Consider the following 26651-nt stretch of genomic DNA (forward strand, 5'->3'; position numbering starts at 1 on the left):
GCAATTATCTCAGAAATGGCTCATTTGTGGACCCATGTTCACTACATTGTTTTCACTTCTGTTAACACACACTTTCATCCACATCAGTTTCACTACTAAATATGATAAAGCCTATATACAAATTTTGCACTTCAGTACTCCTGGCACCACTTTCAAGCTTGGCACTGCAAATAACCCCTTATGTCACTTAGGCCTTAAAGCAGCCTTATGTATGATACTACTCACATATATTTACATGACCTGAGTGACTTCAATTACACATCATCAGTTTTACGTCCAAATAAAGTGACTAACTTAATATTTCTCTATATTAAGGACTAGTTGCTAATCTCTGTGTCATACTGATAATTTGTCATGGAATGAAGATCAGAATTTAAATGCCCCAATGACAACTTAATCATTAGAGGTAAAAGTTCAGTTGGCCAAGGATGAGGCAGGAATGAAGCCATGGCTTATTTAAAGATTCCATGTTAACATTTCATTGAAGTGATTTGTGGAAATTTAAAACTGCCTGACTACAAACAAAAAAAGCACTCAAAAGATGTAGTCAGATGTGAAAATAACGTTGTACACATACACACAATAGGCAGGCATGTGCATAATTAGAGTTGCATTTCTCTCTGACAACTGGAACGGCTACAGAGTGCATTAGTGTTGTTTATGTTTAGTGTTGTTACCACGGCTGGTAGGGTACATATTGTGCAAGAACTATGTCAGATGCTGAGTGATCACTGTCAAGGACAAGGAGATGTAATGTACTTGCGTGAGACAAGATTATCAACTCCAAGAGTTTGAAAGGGGCTGCATCATGGGTCTTCATTGGCCACCTGGTTGAGCTGTGCAACATCCAGATTTGTGAGGCATTTGGATGAGACAATGCTCTAAAGTTGGGCTGCTTGGGAGCATGAAGGAAGGCATCACCATCACCAATGTTCCAGTCAGCTACAGTTGACCACAAGGGAGGACTGTCATGCCGTGCACCAAGTATATTATAGGTCCTTCACATCACTGCCTGTCGTCCAAGAATATGTAACTAATTCCCTGCAACATTCTGTGTCATCCAATACCATTGGTGGGAAACTAGCAGAAGCTGGACTAGGGAATGACGTACCTCGCACTAGCTGCCATTAGCACCACAATGCATATGGTTGTGTTTTGGGTGGTGGCATGACTGAGAAGCATGGGTTGCTGATGAATGGCATTGAAATGCGTTCAGAAGTGAACTGCAGTTCTGCACTACCCTGGATGACCATCATTGGCAGTTATGGAGGTGATCTGGGAAGATGTCCCATTCTTCTGACATTTTGGAGAGGCACAGCAGTTTCAGTCCTCGTGTCATGGTGTGGGAAGCCATTGGATATGACTTAAGGTCATGGCTGGTAGTGATTGAGAGAATTCTGACAGCACTTTGGTACATTCTGAACATCATGGATCCTCAGGTGTTACCTCTTTAGAAAAGATCAAATTAAGCTAGTTTCTACTTATGTATTATACATCAGATGATACTAATAAAAAGAACTATAACAATCAAGTTTAGTAATAAATATCTGTTTGAAGAACGTACCCAATATAACATCCATTTCATTACTGTACAACTGATGTTTTTCATTAGCGCTACTGGAGTGAGAAACTCTCGCTGATGATTTGTAATCAGATTCTACAAAAACATCCAGCGTTTCCTGAGTGTTATTCATCTCACTGGTGTCCATTTCAGTCTCAACCTTAATTTGAGACATTGACTCTTGTACAGAACTAAGACTTGGAATTGCAGATGATGTCTTGTCCTTAGCATAGCTTGCCCCGTCTTTGTCATTGAGAGATGCTGAGCTACTTGTATACTCAGGTGTCTGTAACTCAGAAAAATGCTCCAATGTATCAGTGGCTGCCTTGCAATTCCCTAATTCATGCTTTATTCCACTACTGTGCTGTATACTTGCATCATCTTTAGAGTGCTGGGCTGTCAATGTTCGCCTGCTGGGGAATCCACACTTACTGTCATTTCTGCCCTTCTGATATTGTGAATTGTTAGCAACAGGTTCTGCCTGCAAGGGCTGTAGTCCACACTGGTCACTACTTCCTTCTGCATTCATAATGTCTGTCCCTCCAGGTGTCTGCATAGACAACCTCGAACGTTTCATTTGTCCACAATTTTCCTTTCTTGGAACAGTATTTTTTCCACCCTGAAAGCAGATGAGGAAAATTCATCACACTTCAACAGATAAATTGCAAAATGTAAGTATAGAAACATGGAAATATAAGCAGGCAGGAACACATATACATAACATTTATAATTCGTGTGTTTGAAAGCACATAGGGAAAGGAAGGAGAGGAGCCAGTGTATATAAAATGAGTTGTTGAAGTCAGAGTTTGAAAATGATTACAGCAACATACACAGATAAGCCAAAACAGTATGGCCATTGCCCACTGTGACATTTGATGCAACTTGGTGGCATTGTGTGCGCATGACACAGCAACAGGAGTATTTAAGCAGAGGCGACACGGACAGGGGATCACCCTAGTGAAGATATGAGCAGAAAATGGGGAAATACATCGAGATTATTAATACATAGAGACTGTGAAGGAGTATTTTGAAAATGGCAATGCTGGTCGAATGTTCACCTATGAAAAGAGATAGAAGGACAGTGAAACTACTACTTGGTGCTAAATGGTTGGATGTCTACAACTCTTCACAGAACATAGAGTATGCTCTGTAAAGCAGGATAGATGGTGATCTGTGGCAACTCTGCTGAAAGAGCACAATGCTGAGGCTCGCACAAGTGTTTCGGAGCATACTGTTCATTGTATTGTCTGCAGCAGACCATCTGTTGTGATAGTGCCACGACCCATCGCCTATGCTTCCAAGACCCTCAACGAGGCGCAACGGTGTTACTCTCAAATCGAAAAGGAGGCGCTCGCTATCATTTATGCTCTAAAAAAGTTCAGCGTTTTTTTGTATGGTTCTAAGTTTCACCTCATCACCGACCACAAACCGCTGGTCTCTCTGTTCAGCCCATCGGCGTCACTTCCGGATAAGGTAGCTCACCGCCTGCAACGTTGGGCCTTATACTTTTCTCGTTTTCATTATGAGATTCACTATCGCCCCACGGCCCAGCACGCCAACGCTGATGCATTGTTGCGATTGCCGATGGGCCCCGACTCAGTTTTCGATCGTGATGAACTCCTCTGTTTCCACATTGATGAGGAAGAACGTCGTGCAGTCGAGGGCTTTCCACTTACAGGTTCACAGGTCGCGTCGGCTACTGCACGGGACCCGGTCCTGCGTCGGGTGATCGGTTTGTTCAACGAGGTTGGCCGGACAGGACCAAGGGCCGGGCATCAGATCCCCTTCGCAACTACCATGCCTTGCGCCTTCGTCTGTCTGTTCGTGATGGTGTTGTTCTTCTGGCCACAGATGGCGCATCTCCACGGGTCGTGGTGCCAGCCTCTCTTCGCAAAGATGTTCTCAAACTGTTGCACGAAGGCCATTGGGGTATTTCTCGGACTAAGTCCCTGGCCTGCAGGCACGTTTATTGGCCCGGTATTGATTCGGACATCGCCCATATGGTTGCTGCGTGTGGCCAGTGTGCTCAACAACTGGCGGCACCTCGTACAATGCCCTCTCCATGGCCTGATCCAGCTTAGCCATGGGAATGGGTGCACGCCGACTTTGCTGGCCCCTTCCTCGGTACTTATTGGCTACTGTTGATTGACGCCTTCTCGAAGTTTCCGTTTGTTGTTAGATGTCCGTCACCCACCACTGCGGCGGCGACGCTGGCTTTGTCCAAAATCTTTGCACTAGAAGGTCTTCCACCCACGATCGTCACGGACAATGGCCCTCAGTTCTATTCGCAGGCCTTCCGTGATTTTTGTACTGGACAAGGGATTCATCATGTTAAAGCAACTCCCTTCCATCCGCAATCGAATGGGGAGGTCGAGCGCCTTGTCCGCACTTTCAAATGCCAGATGAAAAAATTCCTTAGTGATTTTTCCACAGATGACGCCCTGCTGCAATTTCTGAGTTCTTATCGCTTCACGCCTCTGGGTGATCGCAGCCCCGCTGAACTCTTGCATGGCCGCCAACCGCGCACTCTACTACACCTGCTTCACCCTGTCAGGCCTTGTACTGTGTACCCTAGTGCGGGAAAATACTCGGTGGGCGCCGACGTGTGAGCACGAGGGTATGGATCTCGCCCTAAATGGATTCCAGGGGTGGTCAATGCTCTTCGCGGCCGCCGGCTTTGTGAAATCCGTACGGGCGACGGCAGGGTTGTTCGCCATTACGACCAGATGCGCCCACGAGTGGTGGCCACGCCGGTGCCACCGCCCCATCCTTCACCTCCACCAGCCTGAGACGCCAGTCCTGTCGCTGCTGCCGATCTATCGTCCATGTTGATGCAGCCGACGTCGCTGCCGCTTCCGAGTATGCCGGAACTGGCCCCAGTCGCGACACCGCCTTCTCCGGGACCTATCTCGCTGGAGCACACTCCCAGGTCCATGACACCTATGGATGCTGCTCCGGAGTTTTCACCCATCATCTCATCCAGGAGGCACGTTCCACGCACGAGCTTCCGTCCTGGACATTTTCGACCATACTCTCGTGTCTCTGCGCGGGATCTCCTCGGGGCCTCACAGGAGGCCATGGATGTCTCCGCGCTGTCCATGTCTCCAAGGAAGTGAGTGTTTTTTTTTTTCAAGGGGGGAAAAGTGTTTTGATAGTGCCACGACATTTAACAGTGCTGCCACGACAGTACGCACAAACGGCGATAGAGGCGCTCCGCAAATCGGCTGAGCGCGGGAGCGCCACCTAACTACGAACGGCGCCGGCCGCATGTCACGGCACGGCAGTCAAATACGAGAGACTGAGTTGTAATCATGTGATCAGTTATTGTTTCTAAGAGAGAGTGTGAAATCCACGCAATTATTGTGATTAAAGGTTATAACACCATCCCTACTTGATCACATGTTGACCCAATGACATCATCAATTGTGATTGCAGTGCACATGAGACCATTGGTATTTGACCAATGATCAATGCAAACATGTTGGCATCACATTTTTGCTACACTAGGTCAATGGTCATCTCCACAAACGCTGTCATTGAGGTGAACGGCGGCTCAAAACTTGCATTGTGTCATGGACACAGCTGGTGGGAGCAGTATTATGCTATGGGAGACGTTCTACTGGTCTTGCACGGGACATGTGGTAGTAATCGAAGACACTCTGACAGCTGCAAACCATCTGCATCCCTTCATGCTTTATGTCTTCCCTGACAGCAGTGTCATCTTTCAACAGTATAATTATCTGTGTCTCAGAGCCAGAACAATGCTACAGTAGGTTGAGAAGCATTACAGTGAACTCGCATTAATGTCCCGGTGACCAAATTTACCTGATGTAAATCCTATGGAACCCATCTGGGTCGCTACTGGGCACCATCGCCATGAATGCAAATCAGCGGGCCCATTATTTATGCAGATTATGTAAGCTGTGCATAGACACCTTAATACCACATAACTCCACAAACCTACCATCAAACTGCCAGATCCCTGATACATAGAATCAGTGATGTATTCTGTTCCATAGATTGTCAAACAAGCATTTAAGCAGATGGCCATAATGTTTTGGCCCATCAGTGTACAAAGGAATGAATAACAGGCTGATTTGAAAATGAAAATGCACTGTTCTGAAACTTCCTGACAGATTAAAAGTGTGTATCTCTTCCCGAAAAAGAAAAAAAGAAGAAATGTTGAAGTTTAACATCCTGTAGGCAAGAAGGTCGTAACAAATAACATATAAGCTCAGAATGAATAGCATGGGCGAAGGAAACCAGCTGTCTCCCTTTCAAAGAAGCCATCCCCTCATTTGTCTTAAATCTAAGGCTGGATGACCAGATAGGCACTTGAACCTAAATTTTTCTGCATGAGAATCCAGCAATGTGCTTATCATTGTGCTAGATACCGCACTGGAAAAGGAAAAGAGGAGTGGTACTGGAAGACTGAAATTTAGTCTATGAGGTAGGTTTCAATAGCACAAAGAGTATGACACTGCTCACAAAAGGCCATTAAGTCTGAGTTACCAGTGAGAACACTATTGTTATCTATTAGTAAGTTCCATTTTATTATGCACTTTGGATTGTATAAACACATATGCTACAATAATATTGCTTCAAATTCATTGAAGCAGAGAATGTCTGCACAAGGAAAACAATAATTTAGTCCTAGCAATTGATGCCAACACTCATTCATGATTTTTTTTTTTTTTTTGCTAAAACTGGAGCTAATTGTACAATTCCAAAAGTTTCTACTTAACTCCACTTATCAGGAATTTGTGGCACCTCTGGTGTAAAGCGCCATATCTTTGAACCCGCGGATATTTGACTTACTTTGTCTGTGTGTACTCAGCGCGCTACATTTGTACAGCCATGTTGTATTTGCCTTGTTCATGTGCTTAAATAAATGTTCATTCGACAGCTAAAGTGTGTTATTACCAATGTACGACACGTAATATCCACAAATTAATCATTTCATATATGCCAAAGGTTGCGTTTCATTGGCAGGACACTTAGAAGATGCAACAAGTCCACTAAAGAGACAGCTTACACTACACTCGTTCGTCCTCCGTTAGAATATAGCTGCGCGGTGTGGGATCCTTACCAGGTGGGATTGACGGAGGACATCAAGAGGGTGCAAAGAAGGGCAGCTCGTTTTGTATTATCGCATTATAGGGGAGAGAGTGTGGCAGATATGATACACGAGTTGGGATGGAAGTCATTACAGCATAGACGTTTTTCGTCGCGGCGAGACCTTTTTACGAAATTTCAGTCACCAACTTTCTCTTCCGAATGCAAAAATATTTTGTTGAGCCCAACCTACATAGGTAGGAATGATCATCAAAATAAAATAAGAGAAATCAGAGCTCGAACAGAAAGGTTTAGGTGTTCGTTTTTCCCGCTCGCTGTTCGGGAGTGGAATAGTAGAGAGATAGTATGATTGTGGTTCGATGAACCCTCTGCCAAGCACTTAAATGTGAATGCTGTAGTGTCATGTAGATGTAGATGTAGATGTATATTTGCAATTTGTACACATGATGGGTAGTCATAAAGTTTTTATTATCAACTCGGAAAAAAAAGTCAAGCTACAACCATTAAACTTGGTGCTAGACCTTCTTTACACATTCATTCCTGAATATGACATATTTCTGAAAGACGGATGATTTAAGGGAGACCTTGGTTGTAGAAGTTGTACAGGGTGTATACGTGGACAAGGAAAAAAAATTCCCAGGTTTTTCCCGGATTTCCTGATTAAAAATATATTTTCTCCTGGGTGAAAATACACTGCTTCCGTGTTAAGTGACAGTATTCTCATCCTCAGCAATGTAAAACTCATCAGTCCTTTGAATGCTTACGGTTTTATATACCGACGTAGAGTTTCCCGAGGGGAGGAACACGTTTTGAAAGACCTTCGGTGAGCAGCAACATGTATGCTGTATGTTTTCATATTATGAAGGTATAAATTCGATTCCACTAAACACCACATGTTATTTTCCAAAGCATTGAAATTGAAGTTGCGATGTGCTTTTGTAAACCAGTCATATCTCACGTCACGTGATCTCAACAGCTGATAACAGCATAGGACACGTGATGCAGTCAGTCAATAGCAAGATCACTGTTAAGTAGCGCGAACACTCAATTAAGAAAAGTTAATGGTTTAAATTAATATATATGGCTTTCACATATAATATTGGTCTCAAAGATTAATAAGTTGGAAGAGAAGCTAAGATTCCGCATATAATGTTGATCGTTTTTTTAAAATACGCCACACAAATGTGCCAGTAAATTTTTAATATCGATGTAAATGTCTGATCTCCTGGGCTCGAAATTCTTCTAAATGGTCTCCTCAAAGAGTTGATTTTTAAATGAGAGCCAAACGCTTTGTGAATTAAGAAATTCATCGTACATTCTCGCACATAGTTCATCTTGCGTAAAAAGAAATTTACTTTGAATGTAACGCTTTTCAAACAACCAATCTCAACATTTTCCCGCGTCCTGTTAGAAACAGGTTCGTTTCAGCAGTTGCAAGAGAGCACCAGATAACAGCGTCGCTGCGCTTGCACAGCTACAATGACGCAGGAAGCATGATGTTCCTAAGTGTAAAACATTAAAAGATTTTACATTATATCATAAAAGAAACAAGACATCAGAGGATACTTCAAGAACATCGGAATTTCGTGAACCATACTAAAATGCATAATTCGGCTTAAAGTGCACATTCGTACGTCTAGATTCAGATGTAAATTTTCTTGGAGTACCAGTACTGTATTATCTCATGTTTGGTTCTTTATTGTGGAATAATGCTATATGTGCACTTGAAATGCAGCAAACTGTTGAAACTAGCCAATAGTGTGAAATTAAAGACTTAGTTTCAAATAAATTGACTGCCTCAGCGGGGAAGATTAATAAAAGACAAGTCTCTTTAGCAAACCTACAAAAATAACTTCATCATTCTGCAAGGCGATTAATGCTTGCCTGTAGAAGTAAAATCTGAAACTAACAACATATTTTAGCCTTCCGTAATTATGCGAACATATTTTAATTCATTTGCTAGCTCCTGGCCATGAAAATCCGTTTTGTTTTCATTTAACGTGAGAGCAATAAACAAAGAGGAAACAACAAAATCACTGAACGCAAACACAGGTCACGTGGGACGAACCACCTCCCCACCACAACTCAGACTGCTCTGTGCATCAGCCCCGGATCTATGATATTTCCGAACCGGGGCAATACTAGAAAGTGGCATCCAGCCACACTTCTGTAACCAGAAGCAACAGCGCATGCACAAGAGCCCACCCGCAACTGCTCAAACGAATCTAATTTAAACAGTTGTCACGTCACGCTCATTGGAGGCAATTTGTTATGTTATAAAACCTTTGACACACTTAGCTGTTGGCAGACGCTTGTATGAGCACTGTGTTTTGTTGTCGTATATGCCACATTTCCTTTGCAACTTAAGTTTCATTTCCATTTTCTTTTTTTCTCTTGTTCATGTTTTGTTGCTGCAGTATTATTCTACAGTAGCGGGATACAGCAATATCCTTCGTTACAGTATCGGTTCTTACGAGTAAAAATCACAAAAATTTAACTGAAAACTAAAACAATGAAAAATTCTCAGAATTCTAAACAATTCCCGGGTTTTTCCCAGTTTTCTCCCCGATGAAAAAATTCCCGTGGTTTTCCCGGATCTCCCGGTTGTCCCGGGTCGTATACACCCTGTTGTAAGATACCCCTATGACCTCCAATTTCAGCAAGTGTCACAGCCCCCTGCTAGAGACAGGCAGGCATCTTGTGTTAAATGCTCAAACTTGTCAGGACAAAAAAAATCTATTAGATTAGAGAACAGGTGGGTAATAAATCAGTTAAAAATTGAGAATTTTAGGAGACTGCTGAAAGACATGAGCTGGATAAATGTTTATAATACTTCTGACTCAAATGGAAAATACAAAGCATTCTTCAACAAAGTTACTTCTTCTTTTGAAAATTGTTGTCCCCTAATGAGAATTCAAATTATAAAGAAGTCTAAAAACAAACCATGGGTTACACAAGGAATAAAGATATCATATGGGACAAAAAGGAGATTGTACAGACTATCTAGGAATTGCTCTGATGTTAGCATTGTAATGTGTTACAAAGAATACAGCAAAATATTGAAGCAAGTAATCCAGAAATCTAAGCTACTTTATTATGAGGAAAAGGTAATTACATCAGGCAAAGAAATAAAAGCTGTATGGGAAATAGTAAAGACAGAGACAGGTGACCCAAAAAGGAAAAGGAACCTATAGCTCTAAAAATAAATGAGACATTGGTAAGAAGTGAATATAGTGTTGCACCTGTTAAACAAGTACTTTGTTTCTGTTACTGACAGCTTGGGGTTATCGCATTCGGTAAACAGAGCAATGGAGTATCAGAGACCAGCTTTTACCAATAACTTTAGTAAAATGGAAATGACACTCACATCTCCTGAAGAAGTAGTAACCATCATAAAATCCTTAAAATGTAAGTATTCTAGTGGGTATGATAACATATCAACTAAGTTAATCAAAGAGTGCTCATGCGAGTCAAGTTCTATCTTACATTATTTGTGTAATCAATCTCTTACCAGTGGGACATTTCCTGACTGGCTAAAATATGTTGAAGTTAAGCCTCTTTACAAGAAGGGGGTAAAGATATACCATCAAACTATTGACCCATTTCACTTTTGCCCAGCTTTCTCAAATATATTTGAAATGGTTGTGTTCAAATGTCTCTTTAAGCATCTGACTGCAAATAATATATTGTCCAACTCACAGTTTGGCTTCCTTAAGGGTTCTGTTACAGAGAAAGCTATTTACACATACAATGAGAATATACTTAATTCATTAAATAACAAATTACGAGCTACTGGCATTTTCTGTGGCCTGTCAAAAGCCTTTGCCTGTATCAATCACAGTATTCTCTTAAGTAAATTAGAATATTATGATGTCACCCGCAGTTCTGTGAAATGGTTCGAGTCTTACCTAACTAGTAGAAAACAAAGACTGTTGTTGCAAAATACCTGCGCAGAAAGCAGTCAGTCTTCACCTGACTGGAAATTAATTACATGTGGTGTTCCTCAAGGTTCCATCTTGGTTCTGGGTTTGCTTTTCCTTGTATGCATTAATGACCTTCCATCTGTTACGTTGCCAGATGCTAAGTTTGTTTTGTATGCAGATAATATAAACATTGAAGTCAAGTAAAGATTTAGAAATGGCTGCTAACCAAATTTTCATTGACTTTAATAAATGGTTTAAAGCTAATTCACTGCCATTAAACTTTGCAAAGACCCACTATATTCAGTTCAGAACACGTAAGAGATTTCCTTCCACATATGAAGACATGCAGATTGAAGAGGTCAATATTGTTACATTCATGGGATTACAACTTGATAATATATTCAATTGGGAAGGACCGACCACAAAATTGCCAAAGCGCCTAAACAGGTCTGTATTTGTAGTGAGAAGGATGTCAGGTGTAGGAGATACAAATATGAAAAAGATTGCATACCTTTTTACTTTCGTTCAATTATGACATGCAGGGTCATATTCAGGGGATAACTCATCAAACTGAACAAATGTTTTTAGCATACAAAAGCATGTAATAGGACTCATTTGTGTGTACTTTCAAGAACACCATGTAGAAACCTGTTCATGGAATTTTGTATTCTAACCATTGCTTCCCAGTATATTTATTCTTTAATGAAATTTGTTGTGTGTAATATATCTCTATTTCCAACCAATAGCTCAATAAATAGTATGAATACTAGGAATACAAACACTCTACAAAAAGGCCTAAGATCACTTACCTTGGTCCAAAAAGGGTCCGATATTCAGGAACACACGTTTTCAATATATTGCCAGCAACCATTGAAAACTTCGTTTCAGATAAAGCATAGTTTAAACAGTGTGTGAAAGACTTTTTGATAGGCAACTACTTCTACTCTACAGATGACTATCTTAGCAGGGATTGTTACAGCAGCTTATGTAAAAATGTTTATTAGATTTCAAGTTGTGACAGCACTTGGTTACAACAGTCAAGATCAAGTATTTTGTGCATGATAAAATTATTAAAAGTGCATAACCATGTTTCAATCACACAGTGCATTGATTCTGTAAATATTAGCAGTTTCAGTTTACTGTATTTTGACAATCTCCTGACAAATGATGAAGATAGTGAGTAATGTTTTATGTTTTTTATGTTACACTTTATGACTTGTTCCACATCCATGACAATCATCTCATTTTTGGGTCTATGCAATGAAAACTAAATCTAATCTAATCTACTAAAATGTAATCGAGAACCAGGACCACAAATTTCACTGGACGACAAATGTGTCATGCCCAAAAGCTCCGGTGTGATTTCTCTCTCTGGTTCTAAGACAGAGGGCAGACAATTTGTGCATGGTAATGAACTTTCAAGTGTGATACTATTTATTATTTTAGTGATAGTAGGTAAAGAAGTATAAAAACTAAAACTGGTGTAGGTACAGATTAAAATACCCTGGGCTTACATTTCAGCAAGATAATGCCCAGTACACATGATAAAAGTCTTTATGCTTGTATTCATTTGTCAAACACCATCTCTGCCAGCAAGGGCTCCGGATCTCTCACCAATTAAGAATGTTTGCAGCATTAGTGCAGAGCCCTCCAATCAGTTCAGTATTTTGACGACCTAATGCACCAGTGTGATAAATATGGCACAATATCCCTCAGAAGGATATCCAACAACTCTGTCAGTCAATGCCAAGCCAAATAACTACTTGCATAAGGGCCAGAAGTGGACTAACATATTACTGAATTTCTCAATTTGTGAATCTCTTTCTTCTGAATAAATAACCCAATTTTTCAGAAACTAATTATTTGTTTGTCTGCTTATGTACATCATATCTACTGATTTTCGTCCCATTCGTATGATTCCTTCAAGGGGTGTAGTTTTCTTTTGGTTTTCTTTTTTAATAAAGCATATATAAATTCAGTGGGAGTAAATAGGGAGAATAGCTGATACTAAACCCACGGGGACAACTAATATAATTCTGGTGTCAATGGTAACCATAGTAATTGGAGAGGTCATTTTCTTACGGGATGAGTATGAGTGAAGGTACTCAAAATAATAAGGCCAGGTTATTTTAAGTATGTTTATTGAGTGTAGGAAAGTTATAAAAGAGGCAAAATGGTTTATTGGCAGTCAGAAGTTATGATTGTTAGATAAATGATGAAACTGTTGTACTGTTATTAGAGCTAAATCAAATAATGTAGTAAGCGTCCAAGGTACACATTTATCAGTGAATTGGATAATTTAGAGAAAAGAGTTTTTGTGGTGGATAAGGAATGGATAGCGTAAGAATGATTAGAGAGTAGCGCCCGGTGGATTACAGAGTAGTGCCCGGCAGGGTACCTGGATCTCTATTGTAATTGTGTCATCAACTGGAGGAGCTGACAAAGATAATGAGAATACTGTTGCATGCCAGTGGAGCTGACAATGATAATGAGAACATTGTTGATGTCAACTTTGTACAAGGCAGCACAGTTAAAATTTTCTTTGTCCCAGAGCAAAGCTACCTCACTCACATTACGGTGGTGCCCAGAAGAGAGGGGGTGCGATGAATAAGATTTCATCATTGGGGGTGAGTAATGATTAAACACAATATTGACACTTCTGGTGTGCCAGACAGCAGACCTCAGGAGAAATGCTTTAGACAGGGCAACTAAAACGGGTCATGGCTCCTTCGTTACATGATGAAAGAAATGCTACTGCTAATACAATGTGTACCAAGAACTTTTACAAAACACTCCTATATTATAACAAACTTGTTACGCAAGCAAGTCAGAGTAACAGCTCACACCTTTGTAACAGCGAGACCTCTGCAGTCAAGACAAGTGCCCTTGGGTAAACATAGCCACTACTTTGCTCCATAAATACCCCACTATTTTAGCTCATAAAGACAGTCAGTTAGACAGATCAATGGCGTATGTAACATTCACACTCAAGTCCCTGATTACCATAAAGTGATGTCTGGTACAAGATTTCCTATATGCTATTAAGCAGCAACAGCCGCTATGGGGAGAAATGGCTATCTCTCCATAATCACCTATCACAGAGTTCAACATCACATTCTGCCACTGTTGCAAATGGGTGGATCCAGGAGTCTGCCCTATTATCCCAGAACAAGGCAGCAGCATATCTGATACTTCAGCAGACGGGCCAGGGCCTACCTGAACAGCACGCCAGAATTTTCATACTAAATAGCTACAATGCAACTGTTTTCAACAGACGAAGAAGAAAGATGGCGAGCAGAATGGGATGGAACACCTCACAAACCAGCATGTGTAAGTCCAGCACATGCACTACCTTCACTCACTGCTGCGGCATCACAATACAGTGGGCACTGAAGCCACCATGGGCGGCATCCACCATAACAGCAGCTGGCGAGCAATGGGCGTGCAGCTTCAGCTACCGTGAGCAAACTGAAGGCCACTTACAATGCAATTCCTCTATGGATATCAACAGCTGATGTCAACAGCAAGTCAATACACTGCTTGTAACTTATGTACTGATGACAACTTATCACCATCATCCTACTGGGGGGAGGAGGGGGGGGCGGGACTGACAAGGAATGAACTGGTAGAGTGTCTACTGACATAGAACTATCTCTATTTCCACCCTCCGAACAGTCACCTCCTGCAAAATTCATGTCAGGAAGTGCTTGTAGGTTCTGATGCTTGCAGCATCGGCATCAGAAGTCTGTTATGAAGTGTTTTGTACTGGAGCCACATCAGCAGTTGCAACAATTATGGGGTGAGTCACTGAAAAGCTTTCTCGCTCACACAAATATATTTTGGTTGTGATCATGTCCACAATAGGATGCAGTGAGTTAAGAATTGATTTTGCAAAGGCTAGTGAACCTATTGGGTAAAATATTCAGGAAGTAAAATAGTCCCCCATTCGGAACTCAGGGCTGGGACTACACAGGAGAACATCATTATCAGGAGAAACAAAACTGGCTTGTTATGGATCGGAGCATGGTATGGCAGATCCCTTAATTGGGCAGATAGGTTAGAAAATTTAAAAAGGGAAATGGATACACGTACCACAGTAGCTCAAGTTTATATGTCAACTACTTCCACAGATGATGAAGAGATTGAAGAAATGTATGACGATATAAAATAAATTATTCAGATAATGAAGGGAGAAGAAAATTTAATAGTCATGGAGGACTGGAATTTGGTAGTAGCAAAAGAAAAGGAAGGAAAAGTAGTAGATGAATATGCAATGGGAGTAGGGAATGAAAGAGGAAGCCGCCTGGTAGAATCATTTCATCATAGCTAACACTTGGTTCAAGAATCATGAAAGAAGGTTGTATACATGGAAGAGGCCTGAAGATAGTGGAAGGTTTCTGATAGATTATATAATGGTAAGACAGAGATTTAGGAAACAGGTTTTAAATTGTAAGACATTTCCAGGGGCAGATGTGGACTCTGGCCACAATCTATTGGTTATGAACTGTAGATTAAAACTGAAGAAACTGCAGAATGGTAGGAATGTGAGGAGATGGGACCTGAATAAACTGAAAGAACCAGACGTTGTAGAGAGTTACAGAGAGAGCAAGCATTAGGGAACGATTGACAAGAATAGGGGAAAGAAATACAGTAGAAGAAGAGTGGGTAGCTTAGGGAGAGGAAATAGTGAAGGCAGTAGAGGATCAAGTAGGTAAAAAGATGAGGCCTAGTAGAAACCCTTGGGTAACAGAAGAGCTACTAAATTAAACTGATAAAAGGAGAAAATATAAAAATGCAGTAAATGAAGCAGGTGCAAAGGAATACAAACATCTCAAAAATGAGTTCGACAGGAAGTGCAAAATGGTTAAGCAGGGGTGGCTAGAGGACAAATGTAAGGATGTAGAGGCATATATCACTAGGAGTAAGATAGATATTGCCCACAGGAAAATTAAAGAGGCCTTTGGAGAAAAGAGAACCACTTGTATGAATATTAAGAGCTCAGATGGAAAACCAGTTCTAATCAAAGAAGGGAAAGCAGGAAGGTGGAAGGAGCATGTAGAGAGTCTACACAAGGGCTATGTATGTGAGGGCAATATTATGAAAATGGAAGAGGATGTAGATGAAGATGAAATGGGAGATACGATACTGCAAGAAGAGTTTGACAGAGCACTGAAAGACCTGAGTCGAAACAAGGCCCCAGGAGTAGACAACATTCCATTAGAACTACTGATAGAGCCAGCCTTGACAACACTCTACCATCTGGTGAGCAAGATGTATGAGACACACGAAGTACCCTCAGAATTCAAGAAGAATATAATAATACCCCCCTCCCCCCCCCCCCCCCCAATGAACCATGGGCCTTGCTGTTGGTGGGGAGGCTTGTGTGCCTCAACGATACAGATAGCCATACTGTTCGTGCAACCACAACGGAAGGTATCTGCTGAGAGGCCAAACAAACATGTGGTTCCTGAAGAGGGGCAGCAGCCTTTTCAGTAGTTGCAGGGGCAACTGTCTGGATGATTGACTGATCTGGCCTTGTAACACTAACCAAAATGGCCTCTCTGTGCTGGTACTGCAAACAGCTGAAAGCAAGGGGAAACTACAGCCGTAACTTTTTCTGAGGGCATGCAGCTTTACTGTATGGTTAAATGATGATGGTGACCTCTTGGGTAAAATATTCCGAAGGTAAAATAGTCCCCCATTCGGATCTCCGGGCGGGGACTACTCAGGAGGACATCATTATCAGGAAAAAAGAAAACTGGCATTCTACAGATTGGAACGAGGAACATCAGATCCCTTAATCAGGCATACAGGTTAGAAAATTTAAAAAAGGAAATGGATCAGTTAGAGTTAGATATAGTGGGAATTTGTGAAGTTTGGTGGCAGGAGGAACAAGACTTCTGGTCAGGTGAGTACAGGGTTATAAATACAAAATCAAATAGGGGTAATGCTGGAGTAGGTTTAACAATGAATAAAAAAATAGGAGTGTGGGTAAGCTACTACAAACAGCATACTGAACACATTGTTGTGGCCAAGATAGACATGAAGCACATAACTACCACAGTAGTACAAGATTATACTCCAACTAGCTCTGCAGATGATGAAGAGATTGACTTGGCAAAATGTATGATGAGATAAAAGAAATTATTCAGATAGCGAAGGGAGAAGAAAATTTAACAGTCATGGGTGACAAGAATTCAATAGTAGGAAAAGGAACAGAAAGAAACATAGCAGGTGAATATGGAATGGGGGTAAGAAATGAAAGAGGAAGCCACCTGGTAGAATTTTGCACAGAGCATAACTTAATCACAGCTAACACTGGGTTCAAGAATCATGAAAGAAGGTTGTATACATGGAAGAGTCCTGGAGATAATGGAAGGTTTCAGATAGATTATATAATGCCGAGGCAGAGATTTAGGAACCAGGTTTTAAATTGTAAGACATTTCCAGGGGCAGATGTGGACTCTGACCACAATCTATTGATTATGAACTAGATTAAAACTGAAGAAACTGCAGAAAGGTGGGAATTTAAGGAGATGGGACCTGGATAAACTGACAGAACCAGAGGTTGTAGAGAGTTCCAGGGAGAGCATTAGGGAACGACTGACAGGAATGGGGGAAAGAAGTACAGAAGAAGAAAGGCTAGCTTTGAGGAATGAAGTAGTGAAGGCAGTAGAGGATCAAGTAGGTAAAAAGACGAGGGTTAGTAGAAATCCTCGGGTAACAGAAGAAATATTGAATTTGATTGATGAAAGGAGAAAATATAAAAATGCAGTAAATGAAGCAGGCAAAAAGGAATACAAATGTCTCAAAAATGAGATCGACAGGAAGAGCAAAATGGCTAACCAGGGATGGCTAGAGGACAAATGTAGGGAGTACAGTATTAAACATAGTTTCAAAAGCTGCTCTTGATATTTTATTAATTACTTTTTCTGGTGTTTCTTGGTAGAACAACATACATTAAATGTGGAGTACATACACAATACTATGCTTTTCATTTATAAGCTGCTCTTGTTTTGGCTAATAAGTATTCATGACTCCTTTGTTGAAAGGGCTCAAAGATAGCATATCTGCTGAATAAACCATAGTCAGTACAGCAAGAGAAAACCCCTGACTTTTAAAGGCAGGCTCTGTGCAGCTGCTTTGTATGCCTGCTGTGACCAGTCACATGTGATTTTGTTTACACTTGTATGACATCATCTTAGTGCTGCCACAGTTCTAGGAAATTAAGACTTTCAGGCAGCCTTTTGCATCTCAAGCTTGATAGCTGGAAATAAAGCCGCCAGCTGTCAGAGCTTTTCTTTCTCCATAAGAAGTACAGTTGTGAAATGTAAAGAAAGAGTATAAATTATGAAATAAATGAAACAAGAAATATTATCCTTAAGAATTTAGGATTTAATGAGTTTTCAAACTATTTGGGTAGTAATGTCACTTTCACAGACCAGAGTCAACAAAAATGTACAGAGAGAGAAGGGGTGGGAGGGGGGGAGGGGAGAGGGAGGGGGAGGGGGGGAGGGAGGGAGGGAGGGGGAGAGAGAGAGAGAGAGATCTGAGTAAGTTTCACACTTAATAGCAAAGCTACAAAGATCTTCACATTTTATGTGCCTATTGCCTATTTAACAGTTCCTCAATAAGGTGAACAATTATTTTCTCTCTTATCATACACTGATGGAAAAAAGTTGCAACACCAAAAATAATTAATGTAGAGTATTTAAATTTTGGGAATAGATTTATCTAGGTAACATATTTAAATGAAACATTCCAGCAGATTATATCTGTGTACCAGGATTATACTTGAATTGGAATCTTTGCCTTTCACGGACAAGTACTCTACTGACTGAGCTAAACAAAGCATGATTCACAACCTATCCTCACAGTTCTACTTCTGCCAGTACCTCAGCTCCATTCTTACAAAATTCACAGAAGCACTTCTACAAATTGCAAGAGTAGCACTCTTGGAAGTAAGGATATTGCGGAGACATGGCTTAGTCACAGCCTGGGGGAAGTTTACAGAATGAGTCGTGCTCAGGTAGCTCTGTCGGTAGAGCACTTGCCTGCAAAAGGCAAAGGTTCCAATTTCAAGTCTCAGTCTGGTACAAAGTTTTATTCTGTCTGGAAGTTTCACATAAGCACATACTCTGCAGCAGAGTGAAAATTTCATTTTGGGAACAACCTCAGGCTGTGATTAAGCCAAATGCATGCAATATCCTTTCTTCCAAAAGTGTCGTTTTGCAAGCTTTACAGGAGAACTTCTGCAGAGTTTGGAAGGTAGGAGACGAGGTACTGGTACAAGTAAAGCTGTAAGGACAGGCTGTGAGACTGCTTGGGTAGCTCAGTCAGTAGAGCACTTGCCTACCATAGGTAAAGATCCCGAGTTCAAGTGTCATCCCAGCACACAGTTTTAATCTGCCAGGAAGTTACACATCAGCACACACTCCGTAGCGGAGAGAAAATTTCATATTCGAAATATCCCCCATGCTGTGGTTAGGCCATGTCTCTGCAATATCCTTTCTTCCAGGAGCACTAGGTTTGCACATTTCGTGAGAAAACTTCTGTGATGTTTGGAAGTTAGTGGGTGAGGTAATGGCAGAAGTAAAGCTGTCGTTATGGGTAGCCAGTCGTGCTTGGGTGGCTTAATAGGTACAGCTCTTGCCTACAAAAGGCAAAGGTCCTGAGTTCAAGTCTCAATCTGGCACACAGTTTTAATATGGCAGGAAGTTTCATGTCAGCACACATTCTGACGCAGAATGAAAATTCCCTTCTGGGAACAGATTTAAGCATTTAACAGTGTAAGATCACAGTTTAATGCAAGAATACTAGAGAAGGAAAGTTGCTACTCATCATATAGTGGAGATGCTGAGTCGCGAAAGGCACAATAGAAAGATTCACACACTCTTAGCTTTCGGCCATTAAGGCCTTTGTCAGCAGTAGACACACATACACACACGCACACACACACTCATGCAAACACAACTTGCATACACGTCTGCAGTCTCAGAGAGCTGAAACTACACTGCGAGCAGCAGCACCAGCGCATGATGGGAGTGGCGACTGGGTGGGTGTAAGGAGGTGGCTAGGGCAGGGAGGGGGAGGGATAGTATGGTGGGAGTGGCGGCAATGAAGTGTTGCAGTTTAGATGGAGGGCAGGAGAGAAGGCGTGAAGGGGGGAGGGGGTGAGTAGCGGAAAGGGGAGAAGTAAAAATAAAAAGAAAAATAAATTACAAGACTGGGTGTGGCAGTGAAATGACAGATGTGTAGTGCTGGATTGGGAAAAGGGAGGGGGCTGGATGGGTGACGACAGTGACTAACAAAGGTTGAGCCCAGGAGTGTTACGGCAACGTAGGATGTATTGCAGGGAAAGTTCCCACCTGCGCAATGCAGAAATGCTGGTGTTGGTGGAAAGGATCCGTATGGCACAGGCTGTGAAGCAGTCATTGAGATGAGAGGCATCATGTTTGGCAGCGTGTTTAGCAACAGGGTGGTCCACTTGTTTTTTGGCCACAGTTTGTCGGAGGTCATTCATGTGGATGACAGCTTGTTGGTTATCATGGAATGCACCACAGTGGTTGCAGCTTAGCTTGTAAATCACGACTGGTTTCACAGGTAGTGCTGCCTTTGATGGGATAGGTGATGTTAGTGACCGGATTGGAGTAGGTGGTGGTAGGAGGATGTATGGGACAGGTCTTGCCTCTAGGTCTATTACAGGGGTATGAGCCATGAGGTAAGGGATTGGGAGAAGGGGTTGTGTAAGGATGGACGAGTATATTGTGTAAGTTCGGTGGATGGCGGAATACCATGGTAGGAGGGGTGGGAAGGATAGTGGGTAGGACATTTCTCATTTCAGGGCATGACAAGAGGTAATCGAAACCCTGACGGAGAATATAATTCAGTTGCTCCAGTCCCGGATGGTACTATGTTACGAGGGGAATGCTCCTCTGTGGCCGGACTGTGGGACTTTGGGAGGTGGTGGGAGACTGTAAAGATAAGGCACAGGAGATTTGTTTTTGTACAAGGATGGGAAGATAATTACAGTCTGTGAAGGCTTCAGTGAGACCCTTGGTATATTTAGAGAAGGACTGCTCGTCACTGCAGATGCAATGACCACGGGTGGCTAGACTGTACGGAAGGGACTTCTTAGTATGGAGTGGATGGTAGCTGTTGAAGTGGAGGTATTGCTGGTGGTTAGTAGGTTTGATATGCACGGAAGTAGTGATGTAGCCAGCTCTGAGGTGGAAGTCAACATCTAGGAAGGTTGCTTGTTGGGTTGAGTAGGACCAGGTGAAGCAAATAGGGGAGAAGTTGTTGAGGTTCTGGAGGAATTTGAATAAGATGTCCTCACCTTCAATCCAGATAGCAAAGGTGTCATCAATGAATCTGAACCAGGTGAGGGGTTTAGGAATCTGGGTTTTTAGGAAGGATTCCTCTAGATGGCCCATGAATAGGTTAGCATAGGATGGTGCCATGTGGGTGCCTATCGCGACTCAGCATCTTCACTATATGGTAGATAGCAACTTTCGTTCTCTGGTATTGTTACATTACATCCTAGATTTTCCGTAGTTTAATGCAAGAGTGAGATAAGCCATTGCATTGTGTTGTAAAGGTGCTGGATGTCATTTTGTGGGATGTAATTTCATGCCTGTTGTGCTTGGTTGATCAATACAAGGATGGTTAATGCTGGTTGTGGGTGACACTGTAGTTGTCGTATGATGATGTACCACATGTGCTTGGTTGGAAACAGATCTGGTGATTGAGCAAGCCATGGCAACATGTTGACACACTTACACATTAGCACACCTTTCTCAATCTTAACACAGAATAATATTTGAGAAATGCTTCCTTTTATGTCAAAAAGGATTCACACCATCAACATACCTTCTTCCACCAGATCTTTTCCTGTCTGTTGAATAAATTTCTAAGAGTTATTCTGCCAGGGACAGAGGAATCTCTGCTACTGTTGTTTTCCCCTAGTTATTATCATATGTGGAAGATGAGTATTTAATCCTGCATTAGGCATGTATGCTCCTGAAACAATTGACGTCTATTTCATTCCTACTTGTTCGAGAAATGGTGTATGTATCTCAACACAATATTGCTAGCAGTATTACTGACAAAAAATTTTCCTTCACGCTGTTGTTCGATATACAATGCCAAATTAATTGTATATCTACTCTTATCACCTACATGAACAATCATTTTTAAATCATTATTGAAGGTCTACTAGGCACACACTATTTAAAGGAGCAATTCCTCTGAAAGACAGCACTGCTCATCAATGGTTGCAGGCTCACTTGGAAAGAAACAACCACTAAACTTATGTTTCATAGGTTCAAATACTTCTCTGACTGGAACTGGTTTATCTTCCACCAGAACTAGGTATATTTACACAATCTAAACACAAACATTGGTAAAGAAAATGAAATGCAGAGCTTCTGTAGGTAAGAAAAAAAAGAACATCTGTGGTACACATTAAATGCACCAGTGTAAGAGTGGATAACAGCCCCCTCTCTCAAGTCATCTCAACAACCTCTCGTGGATAACAAACATGGAGCCTGCTGGGGTGGCCGAGCGGTTCTAGGCACTACAGTCTGGAAGCGTGCGACTGCTACGGTCGCAGGTTCGAATCCTGCCTCGGGCATGGATGTGTGTGATATCCTTAGGTTAGTTAGGTTTAAGTAGTTCTAAGTTCTAGGGGACTGATGACCTCAGAAGTTAAGTTCCATAGTGCTCAGAGCCATTTTTGAACAAACATGGATTTAGAAAAGGGAAATCTACAGTCACTGCAATGCCTGATGTGATAATGAAAATAATGGAAGCATTTGAAGAAAAGAACTGCATGGCTTTAATCCTTTGGGATCTAAGCAAGACCTTCAATTGCATCTCTCATGACACACTGTTGAAAGAATTAAAATCTTATAGTACAAAAGGTGTCATTTTTTAGATCTGCCATCTTACCTAGAGACAGGTGTCAGAATGTTTGTATCTGGGGAGTGAATGTGAAGACTGTGTACTTCTAGGCTCCATACCTGGCCCTCTGCTCTTTTTGATATTAATCAGTGACTTAAATTGTGATGATCAACCCTATTCTTTGCAGCTGATACAAAATCAATGACTGAGGGTAGAAATTCAACTGAGGCACTACAGGATGCTGATATTTTGTTTAAAGTTGCCAAAAAGTGGTTCAAAGCAAACAAAATAAAAGTAAATCAAGATAAAACCCAGAAAATATTATGCAGCCTTGCTGACTGTGGACCCATAGCAATGCTGACAGGATCAAACTACTGCAAACCAATACTGACAATAAGCTAATGTGGACTAATCACATTGCATATATGTGTTCTAAGCTCTTGAGTATAGTTTATCTCCTTGGGAAGCTGAAATCTGTGATTACAGATCAGTACTTAATCACAATATACTATGCACTGCTGCTGTGTGGACACACTACTGGAAGTAAAAACATATAGTGCCTACAAAAGAAGTCTGTACAAACAATATCTTCCAGCAAGAAAGTTGACCACTATAGACCGATTTTCGAGCACCTGGGAATAAAGCCAATATTTGGCCAATATGTTTTCAATTCTCTTGTCTCAATAAAAGAAAGTCAGGAATCCTCTGCATGAGACAAGAGATTCACAGCTGATGTTGTTGTGGTCTTCAGTCCAAAGACTCATTTGATGCAACTCTCCATACTACTCTGTCCTGCGCAGGTCTCTTCATCTTCGAGTAACTGCTGCAGCCTAGATCCTTCTGAATCTGTCTAGTGTCTTCATCTCTTGGTCTCCCTCTACAATTTTTGGTCCTTACATTTCCCGCCAGTACTAAATTGGTGATCCCTTGATGTCTCAGAATGTGTACTACCAACTGATCCCTTCTTCTAGTTAGATTGTGCCACATATTTCTTTTCTCCCCAGTTCTATTCAGTATTTCCTCATGGTTATGTGATCTACCCATCTAATCTTCAGCATCCTTCTGTAGCACCAAATTTGAAAAGTTTCCATTCTCTTCTTGTCTAAACTGTTTTTGTCCATGTTTCACTTGCATGAATGGCTATACCCTAAACAGATACTTTCAGAAAAGACTTTCTGACACTTAAATCTATAGTCAATGTTAACAAATGTCTTTCTTCAGAAACACATTTCTTGCCATTGCCAGTCTATGTTTTACATACTCTCAACTGTCAGTTATTTTGCTGCCCAAATAACAAAACTCACATACTACTTTACATGTCTCATTTCCTAATCTAATTCCCTCAGCATCATTTGATTTAATTCAACTGCATTCCATTACCCTAGTTTTGCTTTTGCTGTTGTTCATCTTCTATCTTCCTTTCAAACACTGTCCATTCCGTTCAACTGCTCTTACAAGTCCTTTGCTGCCTCTGACAGAATTACATCAAAGCTTCTATTTCTTCTCCCTGGTCTTTAATTCCTATTAAGTTTTTTTCATTTATTTCCTTTACTGCTTGCTCAATATACAGATTGAATAACATATGAAGCTGCGCGCGATTAGCCAAGCGGTCTAAGGTGCTGCAGTCATGGACTGTGCGGCTGGTCCCAGCGGAGGTTCGAGTCCTCCCTCGGGCATGGGTGTATGTGTTTGTCCTTAGGATAGTTTAGGTTAAGTAGTGTGTAAGCTTAGGGACTGATGACCTTAGCAGTTAAGTCCCATAAGATTTCACCCACATCTGAACATTTGAATAACATATGGGATAGGCTACAGCCCTGTCTCACTACCTCTCAACCACTGCCTCCCTTTCACGCACCTTGACTCTTATAACTGCCATCTGGTTTCTGTACAAATTGTAAATATCCTTTTGCTTTCTGGATTTTACCCCTGCCACCTTTTTTTGAAAGATATTATTCCAGTCAACATTGCTGAAAGCTATCTTTGTCTACAAATGCTATAAATGTAGGTTTGCCTTCCACTATGAGAAGTCAAGGTGTCAATAACGCCTCGCGTGTACCTAAATTTCTCCATAATCCAAACTGATCTGCCCCGAGGTCAGCACCTGCTTTCTTTGGGATTGGAATTATTATCTCATACATCTTGCACACCAGATGGAAGTTTTACCGTGATTGGCTCTCTCAAGGTTGACAGCAGTTCTATCGGCATGCTTCCTACTCCCAGGGCCTTGTTTTGACTTATGTCTTTCAGTGCTCTGCCAAATTCTACATGCAGTATCATATCTCCCAGCTCATCTTCATCTACATCCTCTCCAATTTCCACAATACTGTCCTCAAGTACATCTCCCCTTTATAGAGGCTCTATATACTCCTTCCACCTTTCTGCTTTCCCTTCTTTGCTTAGGGCTGGTTCTCCATCTGAGCTCTTAGTATTCATACAGGTGGTTCTCTTTTCTCTAAAGGTCTCCTTAATTTTCACAAATATGAAACATGAAATAAGACTGACATCAAAATTCTAAACTGTCATCTAAATAATACAATGGACTGTTTTCCCACAGCAGTCCTGAAAATGTTCAACTACCTACCAATGGATGTTCAAACACTGCTACTGAACATGCTCAAGCAACAGCCACTATATTCCGTAAATGAATTTTTCTGTAGACTGGTCGACATGTTACCATCACATCTGAAGCCACAAACTGGAAACATTTCAGAACTGCAAATTGTTGTTCATAACTATTGTTTATAGCATCAGTGGTGTGTAATGCTTCTTGTCTGTTATCTTGGTTTATTTGTAGTTTTAATATATATTTGCTAAGATGTGAGGCAATCTGTTCAGCCATGGGCAGTGAATGATGTTGGCTTAGTAATAGTTGTAGTAATATGTTCTAGTGTTGACTGTCTTATTATTTTTGTTTTAAAGTATCCATTTTAGTATCATCATCCAAACTGCAATATCTAATTCATATTATTGTGGTAATATTGTTGAAAACTTGACACTGGCTGTCCCGTTACGGCTTGTGAATGACACAGAATTGGTAATAAAGATAATAACACATTGCAGATTTTTTTCAAATGTTCTTATTGGTCTTATCCTCAGTGTTTTCCATCTCAAGCATTTCTGTAGCACTACAGGTAGTCACCAACTACATTTTTCATTCCACACAGCACTTAATGGCGAGTATTGTACTTCTGGAATTCTCATTTCAGTTTTTCTGGCGTTCTGAAGATAAAATGTTCCTGTTCTAAATAGGCTTTATGATTTTTGCAATTATTTTGGCCTTTTCCCCAAAATTCTAAGAGTACTTTTTTTTTGTACTTATACAAATTAACATAAATGAGACAAAGCCTGTCCGACAGTGCAGAATGCTAACTAAAAAAACAGTGTTTCTAATTTTGCATAAACTGCCTCCTGCAGTTAAGACAGAGTAGTCCCTGAAGTGAAACATGGCACAAAACTATAATACTAATCTTCTAATGGCAGAATTTTGCTGAAAATTTGAATGCTAAAAAGTACAGCTCCTGACCCAGTACTAAATTTTCTGAAATCTGTATGCACCCACTTGGACAATTGAGAATGTACTGATTTTGAATTGTCTGCATTGATGTCAAAATAAAATTGACTGACACAATGTGCCACAAATTTCATCATCTCTTTTATCAGAAATATCATAAAAATGACAGGATGGCCTGAAGTTGATTCATCGCATATATGCACAAATGGAAGATTTTTTTAAAATTGTGGTCACTTCCTAAATGCTGTGCCCTCCCTTTCAGGCAAGTGAGATCAGGCCGAAGTAACTACATCTGTGATAATACAATAGACGGATAAGTTATCCATGGTTGAAGACTGTTACTTCAAGATTCCATAGAAATGTTTTCATTATTATTGAAATAAAAGAAATAATTGTTATTTTTGCTCTTCATGAGTGTCTTCACAGTTTTTTCCTCATTGTAGACACAATGTATGTCACTTTCTTCAAAGAATAAAATAATGATGCATACAGCATTTCAGTCCCAATACAGAAGAAATCCACCTGGATAGCCATACCCCATAGCACACTGCTTCTGGGGGATACAGAGACGTGTCAGCTCAGACTGGATCCACCTGATGGATTAATGATGAGGGCTGGTGAGCCAGTCAGCCTGACTGTGTTTTCACACAACATGGATACCAGGCTGGTACCCTTG

At 41.1% G+C, this 26651-nt stretch overlaps 1 protein-coding gene across 6 annotated transcripts in view; it reads right to left on the bottom strand.

The window, feature by feature from the left end:
• Positions 1-26651, bottom strand: part of LOC126342926 (protein abrupt-like) — a 135022-nt gene that overhangs the window by 24935 nt on the left and 83436 nt on the right. For 5 of the 6 annotated variants that reach the window (XM_050001898.1, XM_050001897.1, XM_050001896.1 and 2 more), the window contains one exon: positions 1565-2180. In XM_050001898.1, coding sequence (XP_049857855.1) covers positions 1565-2180 — 616 coding nt within the window. The remainder of the gene's footprint in view (positions 1-1564; positions 2181-26651) is intronic. The other variant, XM_050001902.1, reaches the window with a different exon arrangement.

The sequence above is a fragment of the Schistocerca gregaria genome, chromosome 1 (genome assembly GCF_023897955.1).
Source record: "Schistocerca gregaria isolate iqSchGreg1 chromosome 1, iqSchGreg1.2, whole genome shotgun sequence".
NCBI lineage: Eukaryota > Metazoa > Arthropoda > Insecta > Orthoptera > Acrididae > Schistocerca > Schistocerca gregaria.